The 15,353-nt window shown below is 40.4% G+C and overlaps 2 protein-coding genes across 2 annotated transcripts in view; one reads left to right on the forward strand and one right to left on the reverse strand.

Annotated features, from left to right (window-relative positions):
- stub1 (STIP1 homology and U-Box containing protein 1) overlaps positions 1-4,211 on the reverse strand; it is a 42,528-nt gene extending 38,317 nt beyond the window's left edge. Inside the window, exon 1 of the mRNA XM_073060396.1 lies at positions 3,808-4,211. Within this exon, the coding sequence (XP_072916497.1) occupies positions 3,808-3,921 (114 nt within the window). The 5' untranslated portion in view covers positions 3,922-4,211. The remainder of the gene's footprint in view (positions 1-3,807) is intronic.
- LOC140735394 (uncharacterized) lies at positions 4,212-15,049 on the forward strand. Its single transcript, XM_073060398.1, has 6 exons — positions 4,212-4,324; positions 5,663-5,830; positions 8,504-8,597; positions 11,070-11,229; positions 11,317-11,469; positions 13,323-15,049. The coding sequence occupies exons 1-6, from the start codon at positions 4,227-4,229 to the stop codon at positions 13,496-13,498; spliced, it is 849 nt and encodes a 282-aa protein (XP_072916499.1). The 5' UTR covers positions 4,212-4,226; the 3' UTR covers positions 13,499-15,049.
- Positions 15,050-15,353: the final 304 nt, after the last annotated feature.

Here is a 15,353-nt window from a genome sequence, read left to right on the forward strand (position 1 = left end):
CTATCAATACCCGGTTCCTGCCTTGTCCCCATATCCCTTGACTCCCCTATCCCCTAGTGTGACACTAATCTCCTATTAGGGAATGAGGCAGGGCAAGTGACACTTTGGCAAAGCATAGGGGAACACTTTGCATTTAGTGATCATTAGTTTCAGGTTAATTATGGAGAAGGATAGCTCTGGTATTTGGGTTGAGATTCTAAATTGGAGAAAGGCCAATTTTGATGGTATCAGAAAGCATCTGGCAAGTGTGGATCGGGACAGTAAGTTTTCTGCCAAAGGAGTACTTGGGAATTGGCAGGCCTTAAAAAGTTTAAATTTTGAGAGTAAAGTTTGTATGTTCCTGTTAAAATAAAAGGCAAGGATAAGAGTTTTTGGGAACCTTGGTTTATGAGAGAAATTGAGGCCCTGGTACAGAAAAAAAGTGCACAGCAGGTATTGGTAGGAAGGAGCAAATGAGGTACTTAAGGAGTACAAGAAATGTAAGAGAATCAGGAGGGTTAAAAGAAGGTAGGAGGTTGTTCTAGTAAACAAGGTGAAGGAGAATCCCAAAGGCTTCTACAGATGTATCAAGAGCAAAATGATAGCAAGGAACAGAATTGGTCATCTGAAAGATCAGAGTGGTCACCTACGCATGGAGTCAAGAGTTGGGGGAGATCGTAAATGGATTGTTTTGCATTTGTATTTACTTGTGAGGCAGACACAGAGTCTATAGAACTGAAGCAAAGCTGCAGTGAGGTCATGAACCACATACAGATTACAGGGAAGGTGTTTGCTGTTTTGAGGCAAATTAGGGTGAATAAATCCCCAGGGCCTGACAAGGTGTTCCCTCAGACCCTGTGGGAGACTAGTTTAGAAATTACAAGGGCCCTAGCAGAGATATTTAAAATGTCTTTAGCCATGGCTGAGGTGCCGGAGGATGTCTAAGAAAGACTCCAAGAACAACCCAGGAAATTATAGGCTAATGAGCCTGACATCAGTAGTGGGTAAGGTATTGGAAGGCATTCTAAGGGACCACATACTAGACAGGGACTGATTAGGGATAGTTAAACACGAGGAAATCTGCAGATGCTGGAAATTCAAGCAACACACACAAAATGCTGGTGGAATGCAGGAGGTCAGGCAGCACCCATAGGGAGAAGCGCTGTCGATGTTTCGGGCCATCTTGGCCCGAAACGTCGACAGTGCTTCTCCCTGTAGATGCTGCCTGACCTGCTGCGTCCACCAGCATTTTGTGAGTGTTGTAGGGATAGTCAACATGGCTTTGTGCATAATAGGTCATGCCTCACAAATTTTACAGAGTTTTTCAAGGAAAGTACCAAGAAAGTTGATGAAGGAAAAACAGTGGATGTTCTCTATGTGGATTTTAGCAAGGCCTTTAAAAGGTCCTGCATGGGAGGTTGGTCAAGAAGATTCAGTGCCTTGTCATTCAAGAAGAGGTAGCAGATTGGATTAGACATTGGCTTTGCAGGAGAAGCCAGAGAGTGTAGTAAATGGTTGCTTCTCCAAACCGAGGCCTGTGTTTCATGGTGTGCCACATGGATCAGTGCAGAGTCTGTTGCTGTTTGTTATCTCTGTCAACATTCTGGATGATAATGTGATAAAATGGATTAACAAATTTGCAGATGACACCAAGATTGAGAGTGTAGCAAACAGTGAAGTAGACTGCTAAAGTTTGCAGCCGGATCTGAAGCAGCTGAAAAATGGCAGATGAAATTTAATGCAGACAACTGTAAGGTATTGCACTTGGGGTGGACCAACCAGGGTAGGACTTGCACAGTGAGCAGGAGGCCACGGAGGAGTGCGGTAGAACAGACAGGTCTGGGAATACAGATCAATAGGTCTCCGAAAGTGGCATCATATGTAGACAGGGTTGTAAAGAAAGCCTTTGGCACGTTCGCTTTCAGAAATCAATGTATTGAGTACAGGAGTTGGGATGTTATGTTGAAGTTGGTTAAGATGCTGCTGGTCTAATTTATAGAAATGTGTGCCATTTTAGTCACCTGCCTATAGAAAAGATGTCAATAAGATTGAAAGAGTGCAGAGAAAATTTACAAGGATATTGTCAAGACTTGGGGATCTGAGTTATTGGGAAAGGCTGAATAGGTTAGGACTTTATTTCCTAGGGCATAGCTGAATGAAGGGAGATTTGATAGAGATATACAAAATTATGATGGATGTAGATAAGGTAAATGCAAGCAGGCCTTTTTCACTCAGGTTGAGTGAGACTACAACTCAAGGTCATGGGTTAAGGGTGAAAGGTGAAATGTTTAAGGGGAACATGAGGAGAAATTTCTTCATTCAGATGATGTTGAGTGTATGGAATGAGCTGCCAGCACAAGTGATGCATGCAAGCTCGATGTCAACATTTAAAAGAAGCTTGGATAGGTACATGGATGGAGGGCTATGGTTCTGGTGCAGGTCGATGGGAGTAGGCAGTTTAAATGGTTCAGCATGGACTAGATGGGCTGAAGGGTCTGTTTCTGTGCTGTAGTTTTCTATGACTTGCCTTTAATTTGCATTTCACAGTGGTGGATGTGGCTTTGGTTTCAACATTTAAGAGAAATTTGAATAGGTACATGGATGGGAGGGGTACAGAGGCCTATGGTCCAGGTGCATGTCCAAGGGACTGGGCAGAATAATAGCTCAACACAATTTAGTATTAACTAGATGGAGATAAAGGACAAACTTGGATTGTTTTGTTTGGAGTGTCAGAGACCAAGAGTGAACTGTCAGAAGAATATAGATTATGACCAGACATAGACATGGTGGATCGTCACTCTCTGTCGCAAGGTAAAAATAAGGTAAGTTTCAAGGAGATTTGCAAGGCAATTTTCTCCCCCCACTCAGAGAGTGGTGGCAGCCTGGAATGCATAGCCAAGGAAAGCGGTGGAAGATGTAATAACAGCATTTAAGGGGCACTTGGACAGCCACATTCAGTTGACGGAGGGATATAAATTACACCCAGCTAAATGTGAATTCACATTGCCGTAGACATCATGGGCCTTTTCCTGTGCTCTACTGTTTTACATTCTACAGAAATGAAATCTTGCAAAACGTATCAGTCTTTTTACATTACTGGTGTGAACCAACTCCACAAATTATAAAGTTAGTAAAGTCTCACTTAAAAAGACATATTTCAGTCTTGCAGTATCATGCTAGTTTGTGGAACAAATACTGTTACAGGGTTAAAACAACTGAGAACCATATAACTTTATAAACAAACTTGATTTCAGAATTCCAACATACAGTTAATGTTGATCTTCAGAATTAAATAATTACTATCATTACAATTATGCAACAAGTTCAAGACACCTTAATATTACCATTATATATTCACCAGGTGTAACTTAACTCATATCGCTATATGCGCACTATACATATACACTACATATGTGTGTGTATGTATAAATATATATACACACTATATATAGACAATCACATATATACACACACACAAATACATACAGATATATAGATATATATATAGAAGTTTACACTTCTATATTTCGTCGACTAAATCCACATCAAAATCTGGCTTATGTCGCAGAAATACTGAATGTGGTAGCAGAATAAAGCTATAAAAACTGCCACAATATTAACGCCGAGCAAGTCACATGAACAATTGCAGTTTTGTTCTGATAGCCACTAGTTCCCAATTCCACAGCCAGGAATGACAAAGCACAATGAACAGGGTGGAAGATATTTCTGAGATCTTCTGTACACCTTTAGCTGGAATTGGGGAGTCTGACTGAACTGAGGCCGGGCTCCTTGCCGCCTCTGCTCCCCGACTCCAGTTGAGATACTCACTATGGCCTTGCTGTAGGAGGCCGCGGCTTCTTGATACTTCCTACCGAGGAAGAGGCGATTCCCTTGCTCCTTCAGCTCTTGGGCAGTAAGGCTCTTCTCTGGGCTTCCGGACATGCTGTCCCTCCGGATCCCCGGTGGCTCGACCACACAGGCGCGGAGACAAGCCGGCGTCCTGAAGCACTCCGACACCGTGCAGCGGGCCCAAGCCAAAGTTCGAGCTTGCCCACCCAGCCGGACGTGTCTCTAGCGACCGGCTCCCCGAAGTTTACCGAAATGGAAGACGGGGTGCTGTGACCTTGGTCCCAGGCACGGTCCGGTCCCCAGAGTTGCCGGAAAGGGCTCGAAAGCAACCGGGGCCGTTTGTGTACAGAACGCACGTAAACAGCGGCGCTCGGTGACGTCACCATCGCTGCTCGCTGATGACGTCAGGAAGCCGGCGCCGCCAGACCGGGGTAGGTAGCGTCATCTCTCCATATCCAGCGCGCTTGTTTGATGACGTACGAGAGTCGACTAGGAGGTGAGTTGCTGACCACACTGAGGGGGAGTGGGTTTGATGGTGTAAAGGGGTTTAACTCGATGGTATTAAATAATGATAGAATAGCTTGAAGTTGCTGCAGGTAATTGGTGCGAAATAGTTGTATTTCTTGTGAATGCTGCTTATCTGATTCTACGTGCCTGTAGTCCTGCTGCAAGTAAGCGTTCACTGTATCTGTATTCGCAGTTACTTGTGCATAAACTAATAAACTCAACTTTGACTTTGAAGTGGGATTTACCTAATTTGTCACAAATTTCAAGTTTGTTGCCTTCCTCAGAATTCGCTTGGGTGTTCAACCACTGTCGGTGTTTTGTAAATTCCGAACACAAAGACATTGAACAAAGTGGCTTAAAATAGGAGTACATTTTATTGGAAAAAAAATTAATCACCCTGAAACATTAACTTTGTTTCTTTGGACACAATTGCTGTTTGGTTTCTTGGATATTTCTGTTTTTATTATGAATTTCTAGTTTCAACTTTCTGCCCTTCTCCCCTTCTAGTCCTGATGAAGGGACTCGGCCCGAAACGTTGACTGTTTATTCCCCTCCATAGATATTGCCTGACTTATTAAGTTCCTCCAACATTTTGTGCATGTTATTCCAAAGTTTTTTTTTGTTCTTCATTTTGCTCAATGACAACGATTTATGAGTCTTTTTGTTCTCATGTGATAAATGTAAGACTAATATAACATCTCGTACTTTTTCCTTTCTGTTTGTGGAAAAGAAGTTATGGGGTAGTTTCATTATATAATCCCCAGTTGATAGTCTGCTCTGCAGCAAAAGTATTATAATCTGCTTTTAAATATCTAGCTGGCATTTTACACTAAATTCAAGTAAGCAACATTCTAATAGTAATCAGATAATATGTTTGCCAGTAATGCTGGCAGGGAATTAGAGTGCTAGAGGAGCCAGCAAGGACAGGCATTATACTCTATTGATGTTTACTTGAAGAAAGTAGAACCTCAGTTTAACTTCTGATCTGGAAAACTGCACATCTGCCACAATTTGTGCAGCATGCCAGGCCGCACTTTGCTCAACATTTCGTTCAGGAGTTGTTCAATTCTGATGCTGGACTTTGACTCCCAAACGTCTACAATTCCTGTCTCTCCCCCCCACCCCGTCCACACCACAGATGCTGCTCAACTTTGAGCTCCACCAGCAAAAATGTTGGTTGTTCAATGTGCTTCAGGGATATGAGCAATTTAAGACTTTTTTCATACATAGCAAATCTTACACATTCCAGGTTATCAATGGATATCAGTAGAGAATGTTGATCAAGTTTGATATCACTATAAAATAACAAATTGATGAAAACCTGCAGGTTGAAGCCTCTTTTGCATGAAACCATGTCTGGAAACGGCAGACTGTATGACTGTAAGGATCCTGCTGTATGGAGGTCTGTCCTTGCAATTTACGAGGATGTCATCAAAGCAAAGGCGACGGCATCCAAAGGAGTTAAAGCAGGCAAGCTGACTGCACTGGATAAGTGGTGAGGGGTAGATCTTGAATAATTTAAACAAATCTGCTAAAGGTAGACAGATGTCTTTAGATCATTCTGCTTTGTTTTGCTTTTCTATTGTGGCCAATGTGTGTGCATTTAAAGTTTGCAATTAACAGTTATCTACTTCACAAATAAAACTGGAATCTGTTCAAGCAAACCTATGGCTTCTCAGATTCTCACTTCAATCAACGGATTCATACTTTCTGCATTCTTGGTCATGGTGGCTGAAAGTGCCTTTCACAAAGGAAACACCTGACCCTGAAGTTGCATTGACTGTTGTAAACTTTTTTAAAATAATAATAACGTTTTCTTATGTTGGAAACTTTTTAGTTGCTTGATTTACTCCTGTAAAATATTCCTTGGAAATGCGTGCGGGATGCAGTAAGTTTGATGAGTGTGGATTATTGAGCACATAAAATAGTAAAATGATTTTCAAAGTTATTGTTCATAAAGAAACTTTGAATCCAGACAAAGAAACAACAATGAAGTGTATTGAAGATGCGTATTTCAGAAATGGCCAACAGAACAGCTGAAAGAGAGTTGTTTATGTTGATACTGCTGAAGGCTCACTCATATAGGACAAAAAATGTAGGGAAGGTGAAGCAAAACACTGAAGAGATTTGAAGCTGAGGTCATGAATTTTAAAACAAAAAAAAGAACAGGATTTCAGCAGGTCAGGCTGAAATCCACAGAGGGAAATGGGCAGTGCGACATTTCAAGTTGAGACCTTTCATTTGGATTGAAAGAATAGTGTGGAGCGGTGGAACAAGAGCTGGCAAGAGATAGGTACATACAGGCAAGGGGAAAATTGATTGACAGATGGAATCAGGGTGGAAGAGGGGAGACAGAGGCTGGGAGATGACAAAGGACTGCAGTTTGTGAAATGTGATAAGGAACAAGGCTGAAGAATATGACCAAATAAGGGAGAGATAGTGGGCAGATGCAACATGGAGGGGACGGGAAGTGATAGGAGGGCAAGTGGGAGGATTGTGTGGTGAAGCACCAAATTTCTTGGTGTTCACCTGACGGAGAATCTCACCTGGTCCCTCAACACCAGCAAAGAAAGCCCAGCAGCGTCTCTACTTTTTGCGAAGGCTGAGGAAAGTCCATCTCCCACCCCCCATTCTCATCACATTCTACAGGGGTTGTATTGAGAGCATCCTGAGCAGCTGCATCACTGCCTGGTTCGGAAATTGCACCATCTCGGATCGCAAGACCCTGCAGCGGATAGTGAGGTCAGCTGAGAGGATCATCGGGGTCTCTCTTCCCGCCATCACAGACATTTACACTACGCGCTGCATCCGCAAAGGAAACAGCATTATGAAGGACCCCATGCACCCCTCATACAATCTCTTCTCCCTCCTGCCGTCTGGGAAAAGGCTCCGAAGCATTCGGGCTCTTATGACCAGACTATATAACAGTTTCTTCCCCCAAGCTATCAGACTCCTCAATACCTGAAGCCTGGACTGACACCTTGTCCTACTGTCTTGTTTATTATTTATTGTAATGTCTGCACTGTTTTTGTGCACTTTATGCAGTCCAATGTAGGTCTGTAGTATAGCTTTCTCTGTTTTTTTCATTGCGTAGTTCAGTCTAGTTTTTTGTACCGTGTCATGTAAACCATGGTCCTGAAAAAACGTTGTCTCATTTTTACTATGTACTGTACCAGCAGTTAAGGTCGAAATGACAATAAAAGTTGACTTGACTTGTCTTGGTGGTGAGAAGATGGAAAAGGTAGAGGAGGAGAGAGAAACAGAGTAATGTGGGTTGGGGGGTGCATGAGAGGACCTGGGTAGATCTGAAGGAGAGCAGGAATGTGTTATCTGATATTGGAGTATTCAGTGTTAATGCCATTGTATAGTACGTGGACTATCCAGGTAGAATTTAGTTCTGGCCTCAGACTAGCAGTGGAGGAGACTAAGGATGGACAGATTAGTGTGACAATGTGAGACTACCAAATGGGAGCAGCAAATAGCGCATATAAACAGAGCGGAGGTACTCAACAAAGCGGTCATCGTCTCCTGAAGTTTGGTTAGCCCCTTGCCCACCCACATCCTGTTTTCCTTTAACATGAAAAGAGAATGGTTTGGGATAGGATTTGAAATTTACTACTATTTTGTAACAAATAATCTTGACAATTAGTGTAGCGGTTAGCATGTAGTTATTACAGCCTGGGGCATTTGGGGTACAATTATGACACCGCCTGTAAGGAATTTGTATGTTCTCCCCATGAACCGCGTGAGTTTCCTCCGGGTGCTCCAGTTTCCTCTTGCAGTCCAAGGGTGTACTGGTTTGTAGGTTAATTGGCCGTTGCTAATTGTCCTATGATTAGGCTCGGTGGGTTGCTGGGCAGTGTGGTTCGTTGGGCGGGAAGGGCCCATTACTTGCTGTAACTCTGAATAAATAAATTCAGGTTTAAATTGCCCTTTATAAATGCAATTAACAGTCAATATATTTTATGGTAGTGGGAGGGAAGACCAGCACAACCATCTGTTTATTAATGAAGTATCACAAGACCACTTGTATCAATGTAAATAGATGTGTAAAGTGTTTAATGCCTGTAGGAATAGTGTGTGGTTTATAGTAGAGAATGAGAGAAGTTAACTTACCTGCTCTTTGACTTATTGGTGGTCAATCTGAAGTTTAGTGTTTCTAATAAAGGTATCAGGAAGAGTTACCAGAAATTGTTCGCAGTCGTACGGAGAAATTTCTCACTCATGCTGAGCTGGTTCAGTTGATGGAGTGGAAGCTGACGGTAAGTTAAATGGGTAGGGTTGGCTATATGTAATGAAATTTGAGATTATTTCTGCATGTTTGTTTTCTTCGGCATTCGAGATTGGGAATTCTGCTTGTACTGTTTTTCCTACCCCCCCCCCCCCCCATTAAACCTGGTAGAGAGATAAGTTGGGATCCCTGGAGTGCAATCCACTTTCTTTGTGCAGAAATGAGATCAAAATTGAAATCTTTGCATCTGTTGCTGAGTACAATGCTGGGTCTTTGGAGGAGTTTTGATTAGAGGTTTAAACCCTAGAAAAGTGCTCCCATCATTGTACTCTCCTAGACACATTTTATAGTGTTGGTAGAGAACATCCTGCCTTTTATTGTCACTAGTTAATCTTTGCACAAAGCAGGTAAGCCATCTCCAGACAAAAAAAAATCAAAATCTAATCAAATGAACAAAAGGAAATTTGAAAAACCTCTTAGTAAACAAGTTCAGGAGACCACATTGTCAAATGTTTTGCCCATCTTTTTTTATGATATAATATCTGCCGGGTACAGATCCCACTCTCATTTAAAGGTTTGCCAAGAATTAGAACTTTGTCCCATAGTGTTCTGTTATCTGAGCAACAAAAAACTTTATTTGATTTTTTTGCATGCATACTGGCCTTCCCTACTAATCAATAGGAACATAGTTTGCTGCTTCAGTTATTCTGTATATTATTATTACATTTGTCCTGTCATCCCTCCCAGAATCTTTTCCCAAATTTCTCTCATGTCAGATAATATAGAATACTCTTTTCCAAAGAGTACTAACAAAATCTTCAGCAACCTTCAGGTACCTGCCTGTATATTAGATTTAGTCTAAATCAATAGTCTGATTTTTGGCTGTGGTTATGAAACATCAGATTTTTGAACTACAAGAAATAATTGATTGTTTATTAAACTCGTATTGGTTAAATACCATTTTCCTGAATTTTGTCTATTTGCTACACTGAAATCAGCTTACAGAGCTTCGTTCTTGTGTGCTGTGAATAATTGATATACCTCCATTCAGTTATCATGCTTTTGCCACCAAATTCAAATTACATTATATTATTGAAGCCTAGTTGTGGTAGGATTCATAGGAGTAAAGCCAGTCGATCCAAAGTAGATGAGAGCAAATGCCCGGTGGATCTAATATCGTTGGACTTTCAGGAAGCTTCAGTAAGGTCTTATATGAGAAATTAGTGTGCAAAACAAATGCTGATATGTGTTAAGCTATTTATATGCATAGAGATCTGTTTGGTTAATAGGAATAAACATATCTCTTTCCAAGTAGCAGATAGTGACCAGTGGGTTGAACAGGACTGGTGCTGGTATCACAGTTATCCACCACATATAATAATGATTTGGATGAGGGAACTGCAAGTTTGCAGAAAGCTGATGGGAGGCAAGCATTAAAGAAGATGCAGAAAAGGTCCAGTTGATTTGGAAGTTGAGGGAGTGGGTGAAATCATAACAGATGCTATATAATATGGATAAATATGAAGTTATCTCATTTGTTGGCAGTAACAGGAAGGCAGATATCATCTGGTGATAGGTTAGGAAAGGGGGAAGTGCAACACAAACCTGAGGGTTACTGACGTTAAACATGTAGGTTCAGGAAGAGAAGACACATGATATGCTGCTCTTCTTGGCAAGAGGATTCTCTGTAAGACCAGGGGTAATTTTGTAATTCTATATGGTCTTGATGAGACCACACCTTGCATATTGTGTGCAGTTTTGATCTCTTTATCTGAGGTAGGATACTTTTGCTATGGAGAGAGTTCAGGGAAGGTCACTAGATTGATTCTTAAGCTGGCAGGGCTAATGTCTGAAGACAGTCGATCAATCAGGGTTGTATTTACTAGAATTTAGAAGAATGAGAGGGGATCTCAATAAAGTCAAACAAATTTGGACAGATTAATACAGGAAAAATGTTCCTAATGCTAGATAAGGAGTACACCATTTAAGACTGAGGATGATGAGAAAATTTTCTCCCTCAGACAGATGAATCTGTCAAGTTCTGTACACCAGAAAGCAGTTAAAGCCAAACTGTTAAATATATTTTAGAAAGAATTGGATATTGTTCTTGGAGATGATGACTGAGAGTAAGCTTGAACAGGTTACTGTAATCAATGATTAGCCACAGTCTTATTGAATGGAGGAATAGGCTTCAAGGATTGAATGGCCTAATGGTTTGGCTTTACCTGTTTTCTGGTGTGGAGAACTCCACATTTTCATTTTTTATATATTTCTATCCCAAGTGTAGAGTTTAGTCCAAAAGGAAGAGTGCGTTATTTTTGATTGCATCATTTCTAGGTTAGCAACTTGGATGATGTAAGTACTGTGAGCGCAGACACAATGCTGCTCATGCAGTCGTCCATTACAGATGTAAAGTTTATTCTATAGACCTTTAGATTTGTAATATTGCAGTGGGATCACACCTACTGATTTGACTTTTCTTCCCGTGCCTAATTTCTGATAGAGAGGCAAATTCCGTCCGATGCTGCAGAAGATGGTTGCAAGTAACTCTGTGAGCAGTGTGGAGTCATGTACGCGGAAAGCTTTCAAGCTGCTTCCTGATGTGTCGGCTGCAATCACGGAGCTCACCAAGCTGAAGGCAGTGGGACCTGCCACCGCATCAGGTAAGAAAGCACTTACATCACATTACCTTCTTTGCTTATTCATGTGGGTCGCTTATATTCTAATGGAAAGCTTTCTCTTGTGCTTAGCTGTGTTGGTTACTGGTGCTCCTCAGGAAGCTGCTTTCATGGCTGATGAAGCGGTAGAGTCAATCCCAGGCTTGGTTCCCATTAAGTACACACTTAAGCACTACATCCTTTACCTGGACAAGGTGAGGGAGTGTGTAGAACAACTCAATACAAGTAAGTTTTCCCCATATATACACAGATGTGCACTATTTTGTGTCAAAGGAAATCGTATGGAAATGTGTTTTTGTGTACTGAAGTTTTCTAAATTCTTTATGTCAAATACACAAGGTAAATGTGGCTTTAACAAAGAAGTTCACAATTAAGAGTTAGGGTAAAGATTGTTATTTAGTAGACAGATGAGTATGTGATCTCACCTTGAAATCAGATTGTAAGATGTTAAATTATAGTCTTGTATTTAAATTGTGTAGCTCCCATATTACAATAGTATACTTCAATATTACTTGATAGGCATAGAGTTCAAAGATGATGAAAAACACTTTGTTAATGCAGGTTACACTTTTCTTCAGCTAAATGATTAACAATTTAGCATACCCAAATTTATATTATTTTATTGAACAAAATTCACAGGAAAATTGGAGTTAAGCTTGATCTAATTACATATCAAGATGATCTTGATTTAGGTCCATTTTCAGATGTGTACTACGCTCTGTACACCAGGAGTTACATGGGTACAGAATTGACGAAGGAATGAACAATAGTTCTGATTTGGCTTCAGACAGATGAAGGTTTGGTTTTCTTGCTTTCGGTATTAAGCCAATTCCTGTTATTAACGTCCATTAATAACTTAAATTTGGGGTGTGGTGATTCAGAATTTATAAATTATGAAGAAGGACGCATCTAGGAGTTTGTTCTGAATGTAATGTATGTTTGATGAGATCCATTCACAATCTTGGAATTCATTTCCTTGTGCAAGATTTTCTATTGAGTCATGCAGTGATTAAATCCAGTGCTTTGATCTTATTGGTCTGTGTCAGTGTGATGTATATGTATACATCAACAATTTAGATGAAGGCATTGAGAATAACATCAGCAAGTTTGCTGATGACACGAAGCTGGGTGGCAGTGTGACATGTGATGAGGATGTTAGGAGAATTCAGGGTGACTTGGATAGGCTGAATGAGTGGGCAGATACTTGGCAGATGACGTTTAATGTGAATAAGTGTGAGGTTATCCACTTTGGGAGTAAGAACAGAAAGGCAGATTATTAACTGAATGGTGTAGAGTTGGGTAAAGGAGAAATACAAAGAGATCTAGGAGTCCTTGTTCATCAGTCACTGAAGGTGAATGAGCAAGTGCAGCAGGCAGTGAAGAAGGCTAATGGAATGTTGGCCTTTATTACAAAGGGAATTGAGTACAAGAGCAAGGAAATCCTTTTGCATTTGTACAGGGCCCTGGTGAGACCACACCTGGAGTATTGTGTACAGTTTTGGTCTCTAGGGTTAAGGAAGGACATCCTGGCTGTAGAGGAAGTGCAGCGTAGATTCACAAGGTTAATTCCTGGGATGTCCGGACTGTCTTCGCAGAGAGGTTAGAGAGACTGGGCTTGTACACGCTGGAATTAAGGAGATTGAGAGGGGATCTGATTGCAACATGTAAGATTATTAAGGGATTGGACAAGATAGAGGCAGGAAATATGTTCCAGATGCTGGGAGAGTCCAGTACCAGAGGGCATGGTTTGAGAATAAGGGGTAGGTCTTTTAGGACAGAGTTAAGGAAAAACTTCTTCTCCCAGAGAGTTGTGGGGGTCTGGAATGCACTGCCTTGGAAGGCAGTGGAGGCCAATTCTCTGGATGCTTTCAAGAAGGAGCTAGATAGTTATCTTATGGATAGGGGAATCAAGGGATATGGGGACAAAGCAGGAACCGGGTATTGATAGTAGATGATCAGCCATGATCTCAGAATGGCGGTGCAGGCTCAAAGGGCCGAATGGTCTACTTCTGCACCTATTGTCTATTGACTGTATTTTGACGTTGCCATTCTATTAACAATGAACACATCTTTTACAGATGACTCGGTGAATGACTGGACACCGCACAAAATAGAACAGTGTCTCTGGACCTGGGCTGTGGCCAAAAGTGTCAAACCCTCATTGCTGGAGAGTCCCGTCATGCATCAAAACAAAATGACAAATAAAGAAAAGCTCACAGAAGTGAGACCCATGAAAAGACAGAAAGTGCAATAGTAAGAAAATCAGTCCCTTTATCAAAGTTGCAAGAAAAAAAATTGCAGTTTTGCAATGCCTAAACTGTGCAACAATGAACGTTGAAGTCTGAAGCAATTCAGTGAAACCATACACTAAGGAGAGGTGTTGAATCTGCTGGAAGGGGAAGAAATGCTGTCATTCTTTTCATGTGGTATCTATTGATGTACTTAATGGATTATGCAAGCTTATGGAAATAAATAGCAATTATGTATTGATGGGGCATTGTTATCTCAGACACACCATTGTGGATCTATATACTCACTAGGTCAGTGATATATTGTATACATATATTGGGATTAGGAACATTGGAAGTTAAGGTTGGAGTTCAGAGTGCCTGTGTTTCAGCTTGGTGGCTTCCGTTTAAGTTGCATAAATACAATTTCCCACTCCTTTAAATTCACCTGGTTCACTAGAAAATTATATTTCTACTTAACATGTAAACAGAAAGTGAAATAGAAGTGTAAAATAATAGAACCAGAAATCAATGCCACCAAAGGTTCTAATGGTGCTGGATCATCAGAGTTTTACTATAAATTGAAAGTATAAAGCTCAGTCAAGAGGAGGTGGATTGCGAAGAATATCATAGATAACTTAATGATAACAGATCATTGTATCTGATTTTATTTACTGAACCCAGCAAAGGGATGAACCGGAGCAAACATTCTGTTAGGAATGGACAGCTGTGGAAGCTAATAATCCATTTGGCAAAGTCTTTATACCAATCAGTTGTTGTGATTTTCAAGCATTCATTTAATATCAGAGAATGTGTACGGTTTAAAACTTGAAATTTGTATTTTTCAGAAAAGACAGAAATCCTGTATATAATTTAAATAGGTGTTCAAAGTGATGGATTGATGTCTCCTGATACCTTCAATATTTTCTCATTTATTTTGCATAGTTAAAATTGGTTTTGTTTTGCTTGGACATCGGACAGCTGTGATCTTTTTTTCCCTTCAAGCACATGTTTGCAGTCAATGAACTGAAAGTGAAGATTACATATGTGTGAAATGGGCTATAGCGATATAATTTTCATTGGGAGATCTACATGATTTTATTACATTTCTGAGATGTCTCTGGATCTTTGAATTACTGAAGACAACTATAGAAATGCTTTAGAAATTTGCAGCCTTAGAATTGACATCACCAGGCGCTGAACAGGTTTTAGTCAAGCTGTTTATTACGATTGCATTTGCTATGTTCTTCAAATTCCTTACCTGCTGTTTTCTGCTCTACAAACCTCTTTTCTTTTTGTATATAGCGCTTCAATATTTTTCCTTGATTGTTTGCTCAGTGTGCTTTCCTAACTCCCGCTATTTGTTAATAAATTCAAATTGCTGGTTAACATTACTAGTGTTCCTGAGTGGTGGAGCTCTGCAAGGTATATGCAATAATTAGTTTTGACTTAGTATATATATCCTCCCTTTTAGCTTGAATCTTTTGTAAAACAAATCTAATTTTGGTGACCCTCATTTTGCAGTATTTTATAAGGTTCTGTGTGCTTTTTAATAAAATTGTGATAGTTTGTGAAAATGTGTATTTTTTTATCAATGACTGTTACATTGAGTGACCCACCAACTTTATTCAGTTCATTGTATAAAAGTAGATTTGGGAGTTATTCCAAGCAAAGCATGTGTGTGGTTTGTCTTGATGAAGAATCAGTGGAGGCATATCTATTAGCACACTTTCACAGAACATTCGACAATACTACCCGCCATCTTGCACTCAGTACTATTACATGGTAAAACAACAAGGCCCTACTCAAAGAGAATAATCAGATGAAAACTGTAACTATAAGCTGCATTCTTAAGCAAGTATTAGTTCTAACTAAATTAGG

This window comes from Hemitrygon akajei, chromosome 11 (genome assembly GCF_048418815.1).
Source record: "Hemitrygon akajei chromosome 11, sHemAka1.3, whole genome shotgun sequence".
Classification (NCBI taxonomy): Eukaryota; Metazoa; Chordata; class Chondrichthyes; order Myliobatiformes; family Dasyatidae; genus Hemitrygon; species Hemitrygon akajei.